Here is a 17,500-nt window from a genome sequence, read left to right as displayed (position 1 = left end):
TTTGTTGTCTTACTCTCGTTTTAAGTACATCATGTTTATGAATTCAAATCGATCGTGTTGATTTGAACACTTTTCTACCTGAGATATGCAAACTCTTGTATGAGTTGAATGAGATGTATTTGTGGAAGCTGTGTGGCTGTTTACCTCATGGAGCTCAGCTGCTGATCTGAGAGCAGTGGATGGACTCATTAAAGCGGTCAGTGACTGTCCTGCTCAGGATCTCAGAACCAGAGGAACTGTGCTGCGCTCATCCAAAACTAATAAAAGCATGGGAGTTTGTTTGACTTTTCAAATAAAAACATCATTATTAATATCTGACAACACTGCTGTCTTCAGAATATGATTATCAAATTTGTATTATTGTATTTGTTTGATTATGGGATACTATCTGAGGCTAGTGCACCTTTCTCCAGGATTCAAAATGTCTTCAGCACTCAGTATAAAGTGGTACAGTATATAACAGAAAGAAATGACACGTTAAAGTCTCCAATACACGTTGATTTTAGTATTATTTTGGCATCTTTAATGCTATATTTCATCTGGTTTGGCTTGTAAAAAAATAGTTCAGCATCCCTTAAAGCACAAGCCGTGTGGAGGATAATGAACATTTGGTGATGTGATCAGATGACTGACATCATAATAAATCTTAAATAATGTTAAATAAACCCCTGTTTTGACTCTATCCACGCTGCCATGTCAAAGTCCTTTAACCCATTCAGAAACAGCACAGCTGATTATGTTGGTTTAATTTAGGTAAGTGTGTGTTAACAGAGAAATGACTGATGTTCTGTGAAATATCATGTTTGTGTCAATAACAGACTATCAGATAAGATCAAAGGGAACATTACAAAAAGTCATTATGTATCATCCATCGTATGGTGAACTTTTTGTATCAGTTTTCTGTAGATATTCTGTTGTTTTTGAGAGTCTTTTTCTGTGATCATCACTGGTACATGCGTTGGTCAGAATGTCTTAAACATGGGATGATGATAACGGTGTTTCCCTCACCACGAGCCCTGATGTGTGGAGATACAGCACTCTGTCCTCACATGGACTGAAGGAGAAGGGTTCATCAGGTGCTGACTTTCTCATCACTTCACCCCAGAGCCGCTCGGTCCAGTGACTGTCTCTGTTTGATGGAGTTAGACCCAGGTGTTTATCTGCAGATAGCTCTATTGTTTGCATTTTAGGGTTAAAGGAAACGTTCAGAAACTAAACAGTTAATTTATTTTTATGAATATGTTATCTGCATTTTCTCTTTTGATTTATTTAGGACACATCCTGGGGGTTTTGAAATGGTATTAGATGTGGAGTTTATGTTTTGTCTACACATCACAATATGTCACAGAAATCTGAGACGAACAAAAAAGTCCCAGATTAGGACAATTAACCCTATTTATTTATTTATTTATTTATATACTTTTCAGGTTGTAAATGAGAAAACTTTTGCAAAATTGGTCTTCTCATCTTTGGTGTGAACTATCCACATGTTTTATATGAATTAAAGCTTGCAGTAGGTAACTTTTGACGCTCTAGCGGTTACAGTTTTTGCCCGTTGCTTGAACACATTTTGCAAAACTTCGCTCGTTGTGCCAAAATTTTACACACAAGTAAACATGACACAACACTGGGAAATATACCATTCACATCTGTGTCAAACTGAAGCTCTGCTATCTAAACCTAACATTCCTCTGTCAAAATGTAACTCTGATGACAAAATGACACATACTTGCATCTTATACACTTTCAGATCAGGGGGAACACACGAGTCTACTTTATATAAAACACTGCAGTCTTTGATTTTCACTGTTTATTCAGAAGGCATATTTTCAGGAGGCACATTTTCACACAACCAAAAAAGCAAATAGGCCTGCTCAATATTGTACATTGCAGCACTGTACATTGCAGTAACATGAAATTAAGATAAAGCAAAAAAAAAAAAAAAAAAAAAAAAAAAAATATATATATATATATATATATATATATATATATATATATATATATATATATGAAAAACACTATACTGTAAACACAGAAAATCATGGCAATTGTGCATTCCTGGGCTCATGGATCCCGCCGTCTGTTGTCCTCATCCACATCTCAAGCAATGTCTTCTCCCGCTCGGCACTGGGGAAAATATCCCTTGCACGTCGAAACCATCCATGGATTGCTGTCACCTGAATGTCTCCACAGGTCCATCATCTGCAGAAGAGACATGCAGCATGTGTGTGGACTCTCTGCACAGCTTCCCTCACAGTCAGGACATGGTTGATCACATGCTCCACCAAAGCTGCTCTTATATCATCAGAAATAGGGGTCCGTGCATGGCCTCTTCAACCTCCTCCTCCTCCTCCTCCTCCTCCTCTTCCTCTTCCTCTTCCTCCTCCTCATCTTCCTGTTCTTTCTCCTCCTCTTCCTCTTCCTTCTCCTCCTCCTCCTCTTCCTCTTCCTGCTCTTCCTCTTCCTCCTCTTGCTCTTCCTCCTCCTCTTCCTTTTGCTCTCCCTTCATCCATGCTTGCAAAGTTCTTGAAATGGCTAAACTGAGGGCTTTTTGTAGCTTTTTCAGTTTTGCAAGTAAGTGTCTTCAGTTGTGTATTTGAGTGCTAGCAATTACCCGATGTGTTTTGTATTTTGGATACATGTGTTTTCCAAACGGCACTCTGAGATTTCATTTTGGAACGAAGTGTGTTATGTATGAAATAGAGTGTAGTATGCAGGACCAAGTGTGTTGCATAAAGGAGTAAGTGTGTTCAGAATTGGAACTAGAGTGCAAAGCAGCGCTTTTGTTTAAGGTATGGGTACAAGTGTTTGAGGTATGGTAACAAAAGCTTCAAGTTGTGTCACTTTAGTCTAAGCATGGGTCTATAGTGTTCAAGCAACGGGCAAAAACTGTAATAAACAGAACTGCTTGCGTCTTGCGGAAGAACATCGTAGCCGGAACTACTTCTCTCTGTTTATGTCTATGAAGAATCACAAAGGTACTGGATTACTCCGCCGCGGTATCCCCGAAGCAATCTAAAATAGTCCGAATATAAACACTTATTATAGGTGCACCCTAGTGATTCAGGACAAGCTAAAAACACGGTTTGGAAAATGGATTCATGGTGTACTCGCTTATTATATACATTTTTCTACATTTTGAACACAAACAAAATTACGGACCGCAGCTCTGATTGGTTGTTTCTTACCGGGAGCGATGGAGTTTCTGCAAATGGCAATAGGACACTGGGAGGAGCCAGAGGAGCTTGATTTATACAGATTATCTGTCTCATATTCTACTGTCAGGACATAATGACAGGTTTAACAAATATGTAAAAAATACATTTTTCCCTTCCGCAGCTTTAAGGTTATTTTAAATGCTTATACATTTTAGTGTATTATTCTAAGATGCAGTATAGAACATGTTGTGGTTAAGAATGAACTAAATTCAGTTACTGAGAGGGTCCATAAAAACCAAAACTTGTCATGTTCTTGCTCTGTACCCAGATTTACAACAGTGCACTTCAGTGTTATTACAATTATTAATAGCTCAATCAATTGCAGAAAACAGCTTGATTCAAACAGATTAATAAACTCGTGTTAATGTCCGTTTATCATCAGTCTGACCACTAGAGGACTCCTTTCTGACCAGACCCAGGTGCTCATGTACACACATCTTCAGCTGTTACTCATTCTTTTAATAAACAGTCTCACTATTTTAGATTACTATATCATGTATTATATAATGTAGTCTACTGTAGTAATACCATGCTCTGCCCACATTCAGTTCGCATAATGCATATTCTGACCCCTTAACATCCCAAAATACCTGATTTTGTGCCTCTGCTTTTGTATTATGGCATATTTGTAAAGTGTAACATGTAGTTTATCTCTGGGTGTGAATGCTGCTCTCGAGCAGATGCGTGAACAGAGAAGGTTTACGTTCCACAGCAGCTGCTTCTAATGATTTAGTCAAAAGAGTGAAATAAACACTTGTGGCACATTCCTGACTCGATCCAAGACAATGATAAAACGATTAAACGATTAGATGTCACACGCACAGTCAGCCCGCTCTGTTTTTATTTCATAGCTGTTGAGTGAGGAATCGTGTCCATCCAGATTTACTGCATTCTGTTTTTGTTCTGCTGTCAAAGAACCTGGAGAAAATAAGACCGCTGTTTTTATTACTCTGCTGTAAGTTCATGTGAATATCAGTCAGGAAATACAGACTAACCGTGTCCACAAAGACTGGTCAAATATATCTTTAGACGTCAGACACAGCATCATGGGTCAAGGGCTCAGACGTACTGAGGTTCACAAGAATCTGTCGAACAGAACAGAGCAACGTTACCAGCTTCAGTCGCATCATGTTTGTGATGAATGCATGTCTTTATCAAATGATTTGGTTTCTCTGGGAAAGTGTTTCAGGTTATGAGCAGATGTTTAATAAGGTTTGTAGATTATAACTCTGTTCAGCATCACTTGTGCTAACATGAAAGCATATTATATGAATCTCTCACTTAAGTCATGAATAAACTCGAGAAGAAGGAGAAAGATGACCTGAGATGCATTTTTGAGGGATTCTTCTTCTTCTGAAATGGTAGAAAGGAGGCTGACCCTACAATCATCTGCAGAAGTCAGAAAGCAAGCCTTGCTCTGTGTTCAGAGATGAGGTCTGATATAAGAGAGGAGACCACCACAGTGGTACACTTTTTTCATTCTGAGTCTCTTTCTTTGATATATCTTGAGAAATTGTTGAAGAGACAAGTTAGGAGGACAGTTCTTCAAGCTGTTTAATGTGATTTTATTAGTTGTGGATCTGAGCTGGCTCAGGTTTCAGGGTTAATGAACCATTTCTTCATCACCACTGGTTTGTGTGTGCTAGCAGATTAAATGGCACATAATGTCAGTGTCGGTATGTAATGTAGGACATCATATTGTATTAAAATAACATTCTGTTTGTATTCATGCCAGATTCACACAAAGATACCTCCTTTTCCTTTTATTCTCACTGCTTCTTTTACTTGAATTACGTCTTCCTTTGGTTAGTTTGTCATTTTTCCGATCGTATTGTCACCATTTGTTTCTTTGGTCATGTCTTTTCTTAGCGCTGCTGCGGACCTCTCGAAACATGCATCTATCTTTAACACACGTGAACTATATGAATGTGGATTTATCATAACTCCTTCAGATCCACTAAAGCACCGGTTCCTGAAGTCTCAGTCTGACATCTCTGCATTTTGCCAACATTTCTTATCATTGTGAATGAAAACGAAAACAACCGTTTTACTGCAACCTGCAGAATGAGTCCACATTCCATCACGGATGACAGAAATGTGACTGAGCAGGTGAATTTCTCCACTTCTCTTTTTTCTGCCCATGGGAACTCCTACAGAAGTATATCAGAGGTAACATCCGTCTCACGTCACCCAGTTTCAGTATAAATACCGCGTGTGCTCGTTGTCTCCACACATCCACCATGATGAGGAGTGTTGGTCAGCTCTGTGTGCTGGGGGTGATGATGCTGTGCTCGGGGCTGGGGGTCCGCTGCCAAACCCCTCTGAGCGGAGCGTACCTGGACGGAGACGTTAACTGTGCCATTCTGAGCTCCATTCACACTAGAGTAATCGACCTTCATAAACGAACTAAACCACAGCCCTTCATTTGTACTGGGTGAGTAAGCACAAGACTCTCTTCTGTCTATAAAAGCAGGAACATTTGGATTCTTCTGAACTGAAACAGAAATCAGGGGCATTTGAGTGGTCAAAATATAGTTGAAAACTCACTAATTATCAATGTATTTTTAAAAAGTTGATATGTTTTTTTTTTATTGTTGCGAATTAATATTTATTATTTATTTATTATTGATGTTTGCAGGTCAAACTGATCCTTAATACATTTCAGCAAAAACCACACTGACAATTAGTAACTGTAGTAAATAGCAAACAGATTAAAACAGTATCATAACAAAATTCTTTATTTTTTGGAAACAGAGCGGTTAGAAAAATTAATGTGAACACATGAGCAATAGGAACTATTTCATTATTAAGGTGCTTTACCAGCGTCCAGCCTTTATTAGCTTCCATCACCTAGAGCAGATTCACTCATCGCTGGATGGTGTAGGACAGGTTTGGGAACCAATGTTCTAGAGAACCCTGTAGACCTTGATTAGCTCGTTTAGTTGAGCTTAATTAGGGTCGGAGCAAAACTCCGCAGGACGGAGTAGAGTACAGAAATGATATTACATAACACCTACAGTAATAATAACAGGTGTTCACATTATTTTGTCTAACATCTGTAGAGCTTTACTGTAAAAGTGGTTCTGGTGGGAACTAAGAAATCTCTTTCTCTTTTTACCAGATTTGATCTGACCACATTTCTACAATCACTGAGTGCCATCCACACGATTGAAGAAATCAATAACTCTACATTGCTTCCGGGGATCAAGCTGGGATATGAAGTCTGTGATCCTTGTGCGTCTCCCACCAAAGCCCTGCACTGTGTGGAGCATCTGCTGGCCATTAACGGATCTCTGCCGGCTCTTGTGGACTACACAGACTTCCGTCCGCCAGTGAAAGCTCTTCTGGGAGAGAGATACTCAGAGTTATCCATCGCCATCGCCAAGCTCCTCAGCCTCTACCTGCATCCTCAGGTAATGTGTCCACTGTTAAAGCTAATCTTCACATGAATAATCCCCCAAATAATGTCTTTTTACATACCCTCATGTCACTCCAAACCTGTGCAGCGTTATTTGTTTTTGAAGAATCTTCATGCAGCTCTTTTCACATTGGCCACGCTTGTCAAAACAGTGGTCCTGACTTGCACACTATATTCCGTGCGTTCTGAAGTCATGTGATGTTTTGGGTGAGGAAAAGAACACAACATGACCCAGGCCCACATCTAGATTCAAAAATGAAAAGATTGTGACTGATGAACTTTAGTTGTAAAAACATTTTCTGTCTTTTAGTCAGTGCTAGTGTATGACTTTGAAAACACAGACTGTAGCACACAAGTGTTATTTGGGGCTTGACAGTCTCATAGTGTGACAAGAGCTGTATAAATCTCTTTCTGATGACAGAACTGGCCATTTTGGGCGACCCATCGCTTTAAGACCAGTGAAACTCGCTGTAACTCTAGTCAGTTAACTAGTCAGAGTCTGCAGGAAACTGAGGCATGAGGTTTATCTGTCTACAGATCAGCTGCTCGTCCTCTTCTCCCGTCCTCAGTGACAAACTGCGCTATCCGTCCTTCATGCGTGTGATTCCCAGCGACGTCCACCAAGCTCAGGCTGTGGTCAATCTCATGTCTCATTTCTCCTGGAACTGGGTTGGTGTGGTGTATGGAGATGATGACTACGGTCAAGCGGCGTACCAAAGCTTCATGCAAGAGTCCCAGGGAAAAATATGTGCTGACTTTGAGAAGGTGGTTCCACACTACTTGGACCACGTTGATATCGATAAGCACATCAAAGACGTTGCTCAGAGTATACGGAAATCTGAAGCCAAGGTGGTGCTGCTGATTCTGAAGCCACAGCTAGTGGAGAAACTCTTCACGGAGATGATCCAAACCAACACAAGCAGAATCTGGATCGCGAGCGACGCCTGGTCCATGAACCGCTACTTAACAAAAATGAGAGACATCAACAAAGTGGGCAAAATCTTTGGCTTTTCCTTTTCCATGGGAATTATACCAGGGTTCGAAGACTACTTGAAAAACCTCAGGCCAACGCCAGGAGCAAGGAATGACTTCATAGAGGAGTACAAGCAGCTGAGACTGAACTGCTCCCTGTCGGCCTCCTCCTGTGCCGTAGATGACCTGCTGCAGGCGGTGGACCTGAGAGAAGCCTACAGAGAGAGAGTGGCCATGTATGCTTTCGCTCACGGACTCAGGGCTCTGCTGATGTGCAACGAGTCCGTCTGCTCGGGGGACACCAACTTCCCTCCCTGGCAGGTGAGATTTCATTCTTCATGTTTGTTCACAATACATTAACTGATAATTTATACTCTTTATGTGTTAAATGTATTTGTATTATCTGTCTATATCAGGGTTTCCCAAATAGGGGCTTGTGATTTGTTGAGGATAATTAGTCACCTCAAATGTAACATTCAAAAAGAACAGTAAAAGAGGCTGCTTGATATGATCTGCTATATTCATCATCTCAGAGGTTCACTGTAAATGCAGTATATTCCTTCTCTGTATGTACCAAGAGTTTAATGTGTTAACACTATTTTGCAGCTAGTGGAAAGTATGCGCAATGTGAATTTCACCCTCGATGGCAACAGATATTCCTTTGATAAAAACGGTGACTTTGCGGATGGTTACGACCTCATCATGTGGAGGGAAAATAATGATGAACGCTTTATTGAAATCGTGGGAAAATTCCTCTTGGAAAGTGGAGACATCGAGATCCTCAGCCAATTCCAGTGGATAAATCACACAGTGAGTTGTGCGGTCTTTAATTCTAGCCACAAGAAATCAGCTGATAATCATTGTCCAGAGTCACAATAGCCGTATTTCCACTGTGGGGTCAGTGTGAGCCAGGGTTAAAAGCGGGCCGGCGGGGCTCATAGTCTCGGGTCAGTAGCACCGAGGCCAGAATAGTGCAGGGTTTCCACAGTCAGGGCCTGAAGCTCCGCTGCACGTCACTAAAACACGCCCTTTACACGCCTCTCAGAACAACGTCACGCAACCCCATCATTTCACCAACAAAGAGAAGTTATCAGAAAACTAAGAAATAAATCACTGGAACGTGCGCGATCACTAAACGAACACGATAACAGTGGCCCTTTGTTTGCATACGTTTTAAAATGTTTCAATTAAAAAACATTGATGTTTAACTATAAGTGATACATTGAGCATAATTAATTTATCAGGCTTGAAAATTTGTCACAGAAATACATTTCTATTTTATTTACGCTGAAGGTTATGAAAATAGCCTCGAGTAGAATCGAGTCTGTTTCTGTTTATTTATAATCACAGTAGCCTATACGTCACATTTAGAATGAATGATAATATCTCTATTTTTATAAAAGCTCCTGAACAAACCATTATTATATTTTTATGACGATAAAGTCTCGAGATGAGACTTATGACATATAAAATGTTACTAAATAAATACACAATTGCTGACGTCTGATTTCTTCAAGCGGTCATATTTACCATGTTTACTATTGTAATGTTAATGCTTATAATATTTCTGCCTTTATGGTGGTTAGAATCGTATCTCGTTATTTCAAACACTCGCTGCTGACTGAAAGTGACTTTTGAGCTCAACTTATTTTAGAAAGTTTTTAATGCTGGTGTTACAGCTTTTAGCTTTCTTAAAGGATATGCGGCGCAGACGCTCTCCAGACGCAGAGAAACCCGCCTTTGTTCATAACTCCTCCTCTAGCCCCAGCTGGCCCGCTTTGGCCCAATGTTTTCGTCGGGCCAAAAAATCCTGGCCCTTGGTTAGTGACAGTGGAAACACGACTGGCCCTGGCACGCACTAGCACGCCCGGTTTAAGCCCGATAGTGGAAACACGGCTAATGTCTTCTGTAACCATTGAAAGCACACCTCTCTTTCGTCCTCCAGCTGCCCTGGTCCAAGTGCTCAGAGTCTTGTCCTCCTGGTTCTGTGAAGAACCAGTCCAAGATCCCCTGCTGCTACAACTGTGTTCCTTGTGGTGAAGGAAATTACACGGATGACTGGGGTAACTAGAGCTTACATTCTGTTGTTATTTTTATTGATTGTTTCACTTCTACAAATAAAGGAAGCACCCACATTGACATTTGAAACAGCACACAAGACCCATTTTCATCTGGTTTTGATCTGGTTGATCAATAAGTCTTAAGACATGGACTGTCCTCTCACTAAATCTGGTACTTTCTTAAGCCACATGCAGATTCCCCCGATGAACTGCTTCTTGCACTTCCACAGAGCGAGTGTCTATGTGGGTCTACCTGTTTAATCAAGATAATGCACTGGGTCTTAATCCTGGTCCTGAGGACCCCCCACTCTGCATGTTTTGCATGCCTCCCTTAATTTAACACACCTGATTCAGAACATCAGCTCATGAGGAGAGCACTCAGATAAGGGAGATGTACTGTTATTTCCGGGGGAGGTAAGAAACACTGGAATAATTTCTCTGTAACCGATATCCACTGCAGGCGAGTCAGCTGAACCTAAGTGCAGTTTATTTAAATACAAAACATGAACAAATACAAGACAGACAGACTTGGCATGACCTTGAAACAAACTTACCTTACAGCTGGTTCCATTGAATAAAGCTAGATGCAAAATTATTCTTCTTTAAATTTTATTGGTGGTTGACAAGCAACAAAATGGTGTATTTCTGCCACCAACTGGCATGGAGTGTGGGTCAAAATGACTTACTGACTTAAATATTCTTTCCCACAAATTGACAAAAAAAAAAAATATAGATTGAAAAAAACAAGGACTACGTATACAAAGAGATTAATGAGTAACAAGGAACACCTGTGAACATTCAAGGCAATAAACCAATCACAAAACAGAACTGTGAACCACATTTCTCAAACAACCAATCAGAACCAGACACATGAACATGGGAGGCAAGGGAACCGCATGACATGAACAAGGAACATAACTGTGACAATACAAAATAAAACTAAATGACTGTCAAAAAGAAAAACGAACCCCAACATGAAGCCAATGACTATATATTGTTCCACTACTTTCCAAATAAATGTATAGATAAACATTAAGATACAAGATACATAAAACCAGTAGAGCACATCAGCTGACTGACACACTGATCCATTTAGAGCCACTAGACACAGATATGAGAAAACTGAACATCGTCAGTGACCAATCACAATCAAGTATTCCAGAGAGATCCAGAGAGATATGATATGCCTCTGATATCAGTACCAATAATAAAGAACCTCATGAAGACAGATAGCATTACATATTCTGCATTTATAGTGCAAATCTGATAACTGTACACGTTTTCTTTTTCAGATCAACCTGAATGTCTGAAATGTCCCCGTGGATTGTGGTCTAAATCGGGAGACCGTGAATGCAGGATATTCGAGGAGAAGTATCTGGATTGGAAGGACAGTTATCCCATAGCTCTGTTAGCGGCTACAGCGATAGGCTTAGTTCTAGTGTTGACATCACTCATCATTTTCTTTGTGCACAGAAACACAGTAGTGGTCAAAAAGGCTGACAATACGATGTCTTGTTTCATGTTACTGGGCTTGGCGGTCAGCTTCATCAGTGTAATCATGTTCATCGGCAGGCCAAACCCACATCTGTGTCGGGCACAGCAGGCCGTGTACGGTCTCGGTTTCACTCTGTGTGTTTCATGCATCCTGGTTAAAGCCTACCGCACGTTTCTGGCTTTCATGGCTTTTGATCCACACAGGCAGCATAACTTAAGAAAACTCTACAAGCCTCTTATCAATTTGGTCGTGCTAACTGGTGGCCAAGGTGTCATCCTATTATTCTGGCTGATTTTCAAGACTCCTTTCCCAGATTTAAAGTGGCCGGGAACTGGGATGGTAAAATACGTTGTCTGTGACGAGGGCTCCATTGTAGGTTTTGGGGTGATGCATGGTTACATAGCTCTATTGGCCTTCATTTGTTTCTTTCTTGCTTTCAAGGGTAGAAAAGTCCCCCATGATTTCAACGAGACTGGTGTCATCATCTTTAGTATGTTGATTCATCTGTTTGTCTGGCTTTGCTTTATTCCCATTTATATTGAAAGAAACCAGACAGAGCAGCGGCACATTGTTCAAGCTTCAGCCATCCTGGCCTCCAACTATGGCATAATGTTTTGTCATTTTGTCCCAAAGTGCTACATAGTCCTGTGGGAGCTGTCTGAGAACTCAAGGGCGTTGATCATAGGCAGGTTGGCTAGATGTGTTAATGATGACATGGCCAATGCAAACATCACTGCATTAAACGCGGCGGGTCGAATCACTCCAGACTCAGGCATCTTCTGCCATGGTGTGGGAACATCGGTGGTAGAGATCAGCACGGTTTCTAGAGATGTTTCCAGTACTACGAGGCCTGTGGACTTTACAGACCTAGCGGTGCCCCGCCATGCCAAATTGAGACAAAGACACACCACTCAGTAGAAATAAAAGGGTTGTCTGGCCAGAACAGTGAATTCATAAACTGGATTTTTCATCTCACATACACTGTAAATGTACCAATACTGTACTCATTGTTTAAAGGTGGTAACAGGGTGCTTTGATGATTTTTGCTGTAGATTTTTATACATATATTTAGACTTAAAACAGGGACTCTGCATTTATGAATTAGTGTACTAAATGTAATGATGTATTAACTGGTTCAGATGTTATTGAAAACATGGTAAAGCAACCCTTAATATAATTAAAATACAATTATTTCATACTAAATATATTTCAAATCTATTAACATATTTACTGACATATTATAATTAAACTTTATGTGGAGTACTAGAATGCACATTTCATAATATTAAGCCTAAATTGTGTTTTAAAGTCTCTATTGTTAAAGATTGTTTGATATTTGAATAATATTGGTCTTTAAATGCAAGATATTTATAGTGTACCTAAAGTATATTTGCAATAGTTCCACTTTAGTACAATCAAATACTCTTTCTGTACTGTTTCTTTACATGTAATAAACAATAAAAACTGACTGAGCTCTGAACTGTAATGTTGTTATCAGCGTCTGCTGGATCATTCTGGCCTGTTTGAATCCTGGGCTTTACCAGCGGATTGCAGTCATTACTGGCAGAGGTCCAGAGGGGATTTCAGTCAGAAGTCAACATCTAGAAATACTCCAGCTCAGAGCCACTCTGGACTTAATTTAACCTGTACTACTGTTGTTGTTGAAAACACAGAAACAACATTAAAAGTCACTTAAACTATGGTTTGGATGAAAATTGTAACCACTTTAGAAAACACTAAAGTCACTTCACATTTTTACAATATCTTTTAATTATAACACTCACATTCTGTTAATTCATTCAGAATTCACCAGGAGTAAGACGAGGTAACCAGCAGGGTATCTTATTAGCAAGATGAGCTTATGGTCTTACGCATGCGCTTTATTTCTCTAGTGTGACCATCTGTGCGTGTGAGAAAGACTGGAAGCTTCTGTTTCTCAATCTTGGGCTCTTTGTGGCATTCAAAACACCAACTGGACAGTGGTAGATCTTCATCCAAAACGGTCAAAGAATCAGAGAAGGACAGGAACTGTGGACTGCAACAGTTAAGGGTTCTGAGGAAACAGCTGGTCATGTGCGTAAACAAGAACCAAGCTGGGGATCTCTGATACAACACTTTTTAACCTGCACTCGATAAAACTGATAAAAAGGAATAGGTTTTTCTCATCACCATGGGCTGCTCTCCCTCTAAAGGTCAACTCTTCAGTAAAAAAGCTTTATTGTCTGAATCACCAGAAAACAAGAAGAATGCAGACCTGCTTTCTGATGGGACACAGCTTCTTATCAAAGCAGAGATTAGCACAGCTTCAGAAGGACTAGCGGCAACAGAGATACAAGAAAATGAAAAATATGTGCAAGGTAAGAGATCCTCAGTAGTTGATGTAGTTTGTGATGCCACTGTGACAGTCAAAGAAGATGCTACTGAGACGACGCTAGATATGCTTCACTCTCAGGATGGACTAAGTGCACAAGAGGGTCTCTCAGAAAACCAGAAAGGAGGAACTGAGGAGACAAATATTAAGCAAGCAAAGCGGAGGAAGCAAAGAAAATATAGACTGAGAAAAAATTCCTACATGCAATCAAAAGCAGAGTTCATACTGAAAGCCCACCAGGCAGCCTATGCTTACCTGAACCCCAGCATATCAAAATATGAATCTCTTCTAGGGCTCTTGAGCCAGGCTGCTCAGACCCATCTCTCTGTACAGACCACAGCAGCATCACTAGTCTTGCACTATGAAGAGATCAACCAGGCTTTGGAGGAAACGGCCTCTGAGGGTGAGCAGCTGCTGAGGGAACACGGGCACAACATGACATGGCCCGCTTCCCTTAAAGACTATCCACCTACAACAACCAAACCCAGCAACGATCTAAACCTCTCCCAGCTTCCTTCTGAACTGCTGCAGCATATGCTTCTTCACTCCACAGCTAAAATGATCTCTGTGGGAGACTCTGTGAAGTGCCTGAGTGACTCAGCCTTACAGGAACTATCTGAGTACTATGGGTCTCTGTCTCAGACATTAGGAGAGAAGCTGCTGGCTAAGCATGCGGCCGAGGAGCGCTTGAAGCATGTCTTGTCCCGTGTGGAAGCTGCTGCCCTCAGGAAAACAAGTCCAGAAGATTCTGCTCTTCACAGTGAGGACAGCGGCATAGGAGCAGACAACGAGTGTCAGAATGGATCGGAGCGTCTCCGTCGAAACAGAGGGATCTCTGGGTCAGGAGCAAACCCTGGGATAACATCTCTCTTGACCAGCTCTTCAGATCAGCTGTTCCTTAATGCCAACGAGGAGGTTTCAGATAATGATGATGATGATGATGATGACAATGATGATTATGAGGAGGAGGAAGCAGATCTTGAAAATGAAGTCAGTGGTAAAGATGAGCAGGGTAAGCTGACCGACCAGACGAGGGGAACTATGTGTGGGTCTTCTGAACCAGAGTCCACCCATCCTTCAGTTCAGGGTAGCCTGCAAAATCAAGACCAAGTCAAGACTGATAACTTAAAAAGAAAACCCAGACGGCCCAAAACTGCAGACAATACCTTTCAGGGGAAACTAAAGTACCGGCATTTGAGGGGACCAAAGCGCTCACAATCTGCCGAGTGTTTGTGTAGCAAAGCAGAAGGATCGGATCCTAACCTGCAACTAGGAAACCCGAGGAACAAGCAAACACCTCGCTGGAGGAGAACAAATAACCTGTCAGAAGAAAGTGTACAAGGGGGTCATGTTTGGACAAAGATTAGAAGAAGTGCATCAGGAGGACAGTGCGCAGCCAGGTACTATGGGCTCCAGTATGGCAGCAAAGGGCCTTTCAGGGAAATACCTTCTAGCTCTCCTCCAATGTTTGCCCCAGAACCACCTGGGAGAAATGCTGTCAAGAGGCTTATTAATACTTTTAACCAAGGGGTGGAGGACAATTCAAGACAAAGTCCTTTAGACCAAAAACCAATAAGAGTAAAGGGCAACAAGAAATGCTCTCTCCCAGTGCTACAGAACAGCAGAGGAGCTCTCACCACCAGCAGGAATATCAAGAGCAGCATCCATCCGCTCGAGCCCAGACCTGAGCAACTGGACATAGACAGCCTCCCTCCTCCACCCCCAGAGATGCTCATGGACAGCACATATGAAAGCAGTTTAGGGTTGCCCACTGAGGAGGGAGCTCACGATGTGCAGTGCAGAGGACAAAGAGTCCGCACTTCAACACAAAGAGAGACTGTGCTCTCCAGCCGCACAAGCAGACAGCGAGGCTCCATGAGCTTCTCAACGGCTCAGCCTGAGAGGCAAGATTCTCTGCCGGGCACTGAACAGGAATACAAAAAAGTGACTGAACTGGATTCTGGAAGAGAAGAAGCACACACCCTTGACCAGAAATTTAGAAAAGTTGTTCATTTGCCCGCTGATACCGCCAAAACAGTCCCGGCTAATACAGGTTTGAACGGTTCCATGCCTTATCAAGAATGTGAAAACCACAATGAGGGCGAGACTACAAGTCTGCAAGCAAAAACATTTCCTCCAACAACTCCACCTGTCTCGAGGGCACGGCTTCCACCCTCCTGCCCCACTGTGTGCCACGCAGTGCCCAGTCCTCCATCCACTGCCTGCCCCTCGAGTGTGAAGTGGACTCCATCCACAACATCTGCCACCTCCAGGATACACAGGTGTGCGATGGCTGAAGAAAACAGCCTCTACGCTTCTGGGACACAGGCGTTTTGTGAAGCTCGGGCAGTGTTCTGTCAGGAGAGCAAACCACTCCCTCACACTCATTCATGCACGTCTACATTACCTCGGCCATGGGGAGAACCGGCCAGAGGAAGAATGATAACTACTCGTCCTCAACCTTCCTTTGTGGGAAGCAGTCCATCAGGTCAAAGGTCATCCCACAGTGAGCAGCCACAGTCACTGCCTAATGCCAAACAAAAACAGGGTCAGGGCGATGACGTCACACCTTTGACCAGTGAGGGGTGAGTATCTCAGGGTCATCGCATGTGAGAACACATAGCAAATATATAGCATGATATCATTCAAGGACTTAGAGCAGTAGGTGACCGAAACAACAGACATGACAGATGCACCTTTTTAACCTGATCAGCCTTTGTGGTTTCATTTACTATAAATACCAGCTACTGGTTTATAGCTTGTTTACATAGTTGTTTATATTTATAGCTTGTACTTTATCTCAGTAAACAAACAGTCTTTCCCTCAGCTTTGGGGTTTCTTGTTGAACTGGTTTGGATATTAGTCATAGTGAAAACTCCTACTATCTTGCCATACAACTGATTTCATCATCCCATCACCACTTGCAGTGTGTTTGCCGAAACTATCTACCTTTTACAATCAATTTGGGTCATTAGAAGTGAAAGTGCATCTGTGTAAGTACCTTAAAAAACAATTTCTGTTCATAGAACAAACTGTGGTGGAAACTAAATAAATATTTATTATTCTATGGTAATTTCTTGCTAGAAGGATTGTGTACTCCAACTATTAATGTCTGTAAATATAACGGAGAACTCTTTTAGGCTCTCATGGCTTAAAACTGTTTCTTTACTGAAAATGTCACATTATGTTTTCATCTTTATTTGTACAGCGCTTTTTACCTTTACACATTCACATTAGGTTTCCTGGACAGTGACCCGTCATGAAAGCATGATGACTCTATGTAGAATTGAACGCTTCTCAATTTTTCAAAGTTCTCTTAGCAATAAAAAGTAAACAATTTATAATTGCATGTAAACCACTGAACTTTAATAATTCAGCTTCATATAAATGTGACGGTAGTCTTGGGGAAAATCCTGCCGAAACAGGTTCTCTGAGATCACACTCACGTATTTATTTGACAGCCCATAACCCCTGTATGAGTCTGGAGACCTCCCCCAGTGATGTTAATCTCATCAGATGTGTTAATCTGAGAGAGGCTCAGGGCAATCCCTGCAGATTAGCATCTACTGACTCACCTGTCCTGATGGCCTACATTCAGACCAGAGAACTAGCTATCAACCCTAATCAAGTGTCTTAAATAACCTTCAGTGCTCTTTGGGCTTTTTGTACAGCGATCAGCGTCAGTTTTATATCACAGTCTGGTTTTTGATTCCTTTCTTGAGTTCCTCTCATGTTTGTTGTGTTTTCACAGAGCCACCACGGCGTCCCTGAGAGCAGACCCCGAGCCGTCCACTGATGATCTGATCTGAACACATCCAGATTAGCTGGATTAAGGCCTTTTCTCTCAACATGGATATACATGGACACATTTCCAATAAATATAAACACCATGATGCTTAAAAGAGCTTAGAAGTGAAAAACCCCACCTGACTGTGTGTATTTGTTACTGTGAGTCAATCTGTCTAC

At 41.5% G+C, this 17,500-nt stretch overlaps 2 protein-coding genes across 2 annotated transcripts in view; both read left to right on the top strand.

Annotated features, from left to right (window-relative positions):
- Window positions 1-5,408: 5,408 nt before the first annotated feature.
- Window positions 5,409-12,458, top strand: olfcb1 (olfactory receptor C family, b1). The gene is made up of 6 exons (XM_026233918.1): window positions 5,409-5,652; window positions 6,340-6,631; window positions 7,174-7,929; window positions 8,215-8,418; window positions 9,554-9,671; window positions 10,961-12,458. Exons 1-6 carry the CDS (start codon window positions 5,459-5,461, stop codon window positions 12,079-12,081), a joined length of 2,685 nt encoding a protein of 894 aa, XP_026089703.1. The 5' UTR covers window positions 5,409-5,458; the 3' UTR covers window positions 12,082-12,458.
- Window positions 12,459-12,708: 250 nt separating this feature from the next.
- pcare2 (photoreceptor cilium actin regulator 2) overlaps window positions 12,709-17,500 on the top strand; it is a 5,277-nt gene continuing 485 nt past the window's right edge. Inside the window, exons 1-2 of the mRNA XM_026233917.1 lie at window positions 12,709-16,119; window positions 17,286-17,500. The exon at window positions 17,286-17,500 is cut by the window's right edge and continues 485 nt beyond it. Of these exons, the coding sequence (XP_026089702.1) occupies window positions 13,334-16,119; window positions 17,286-17,343 (2,844 nt within the window). The 5' untranslated portion in view covers window positions 12,709-13,333 and the 3' untranslated portion in view covers window positions 17,344-17,500. The remainder of the gene's footprint in view (window positions 16,120-17,285) is intronic.

This window comes from Carassius auratus, chromosome 45, assembly GCF_003368295.1.
Source record: "Carassius auratus strain Wakin chromosome 45, ASM336829v1, whole genome shotgun sequence".
In the NCBI taxonomy this organism is placed as follows: Eukaryota; Metazoa; Chordata; class Actinopteri; order Cypriniformes; family Cyprinidae; genus Carassius; species Carassius auratus.
The sequence above is the reverse complement of the archived record's forward strand: the minus strand, read 5'-3'. Positions and strand labels throughout refer to the sequence as shown.

Bases quoted from the DNA above. Each gene is read 5' to 3' on its own strand.
- olfcb1 (XM_026233918.1), top strand. From the start codon at position 5,459: ATGATGAGGAGTGTTGGTCAGCTCTGTGTGCTGGGGGTGATGATGCTG. The intron at 5,653-6,339 runs GTGAGTAAGCAC...TCTTTTTACCAG, and splicing joins CAGCCCTTCATTTGTACTGG to ATTTGATCTGACCACATTTC. The intron at 9,672-10,960 runs GTAACTAGAGCT...TTTCTTTTTCAG, and splicing joins AAATTACACGGATGACTGGG to ATCAACCTGAATGTCTGAAA.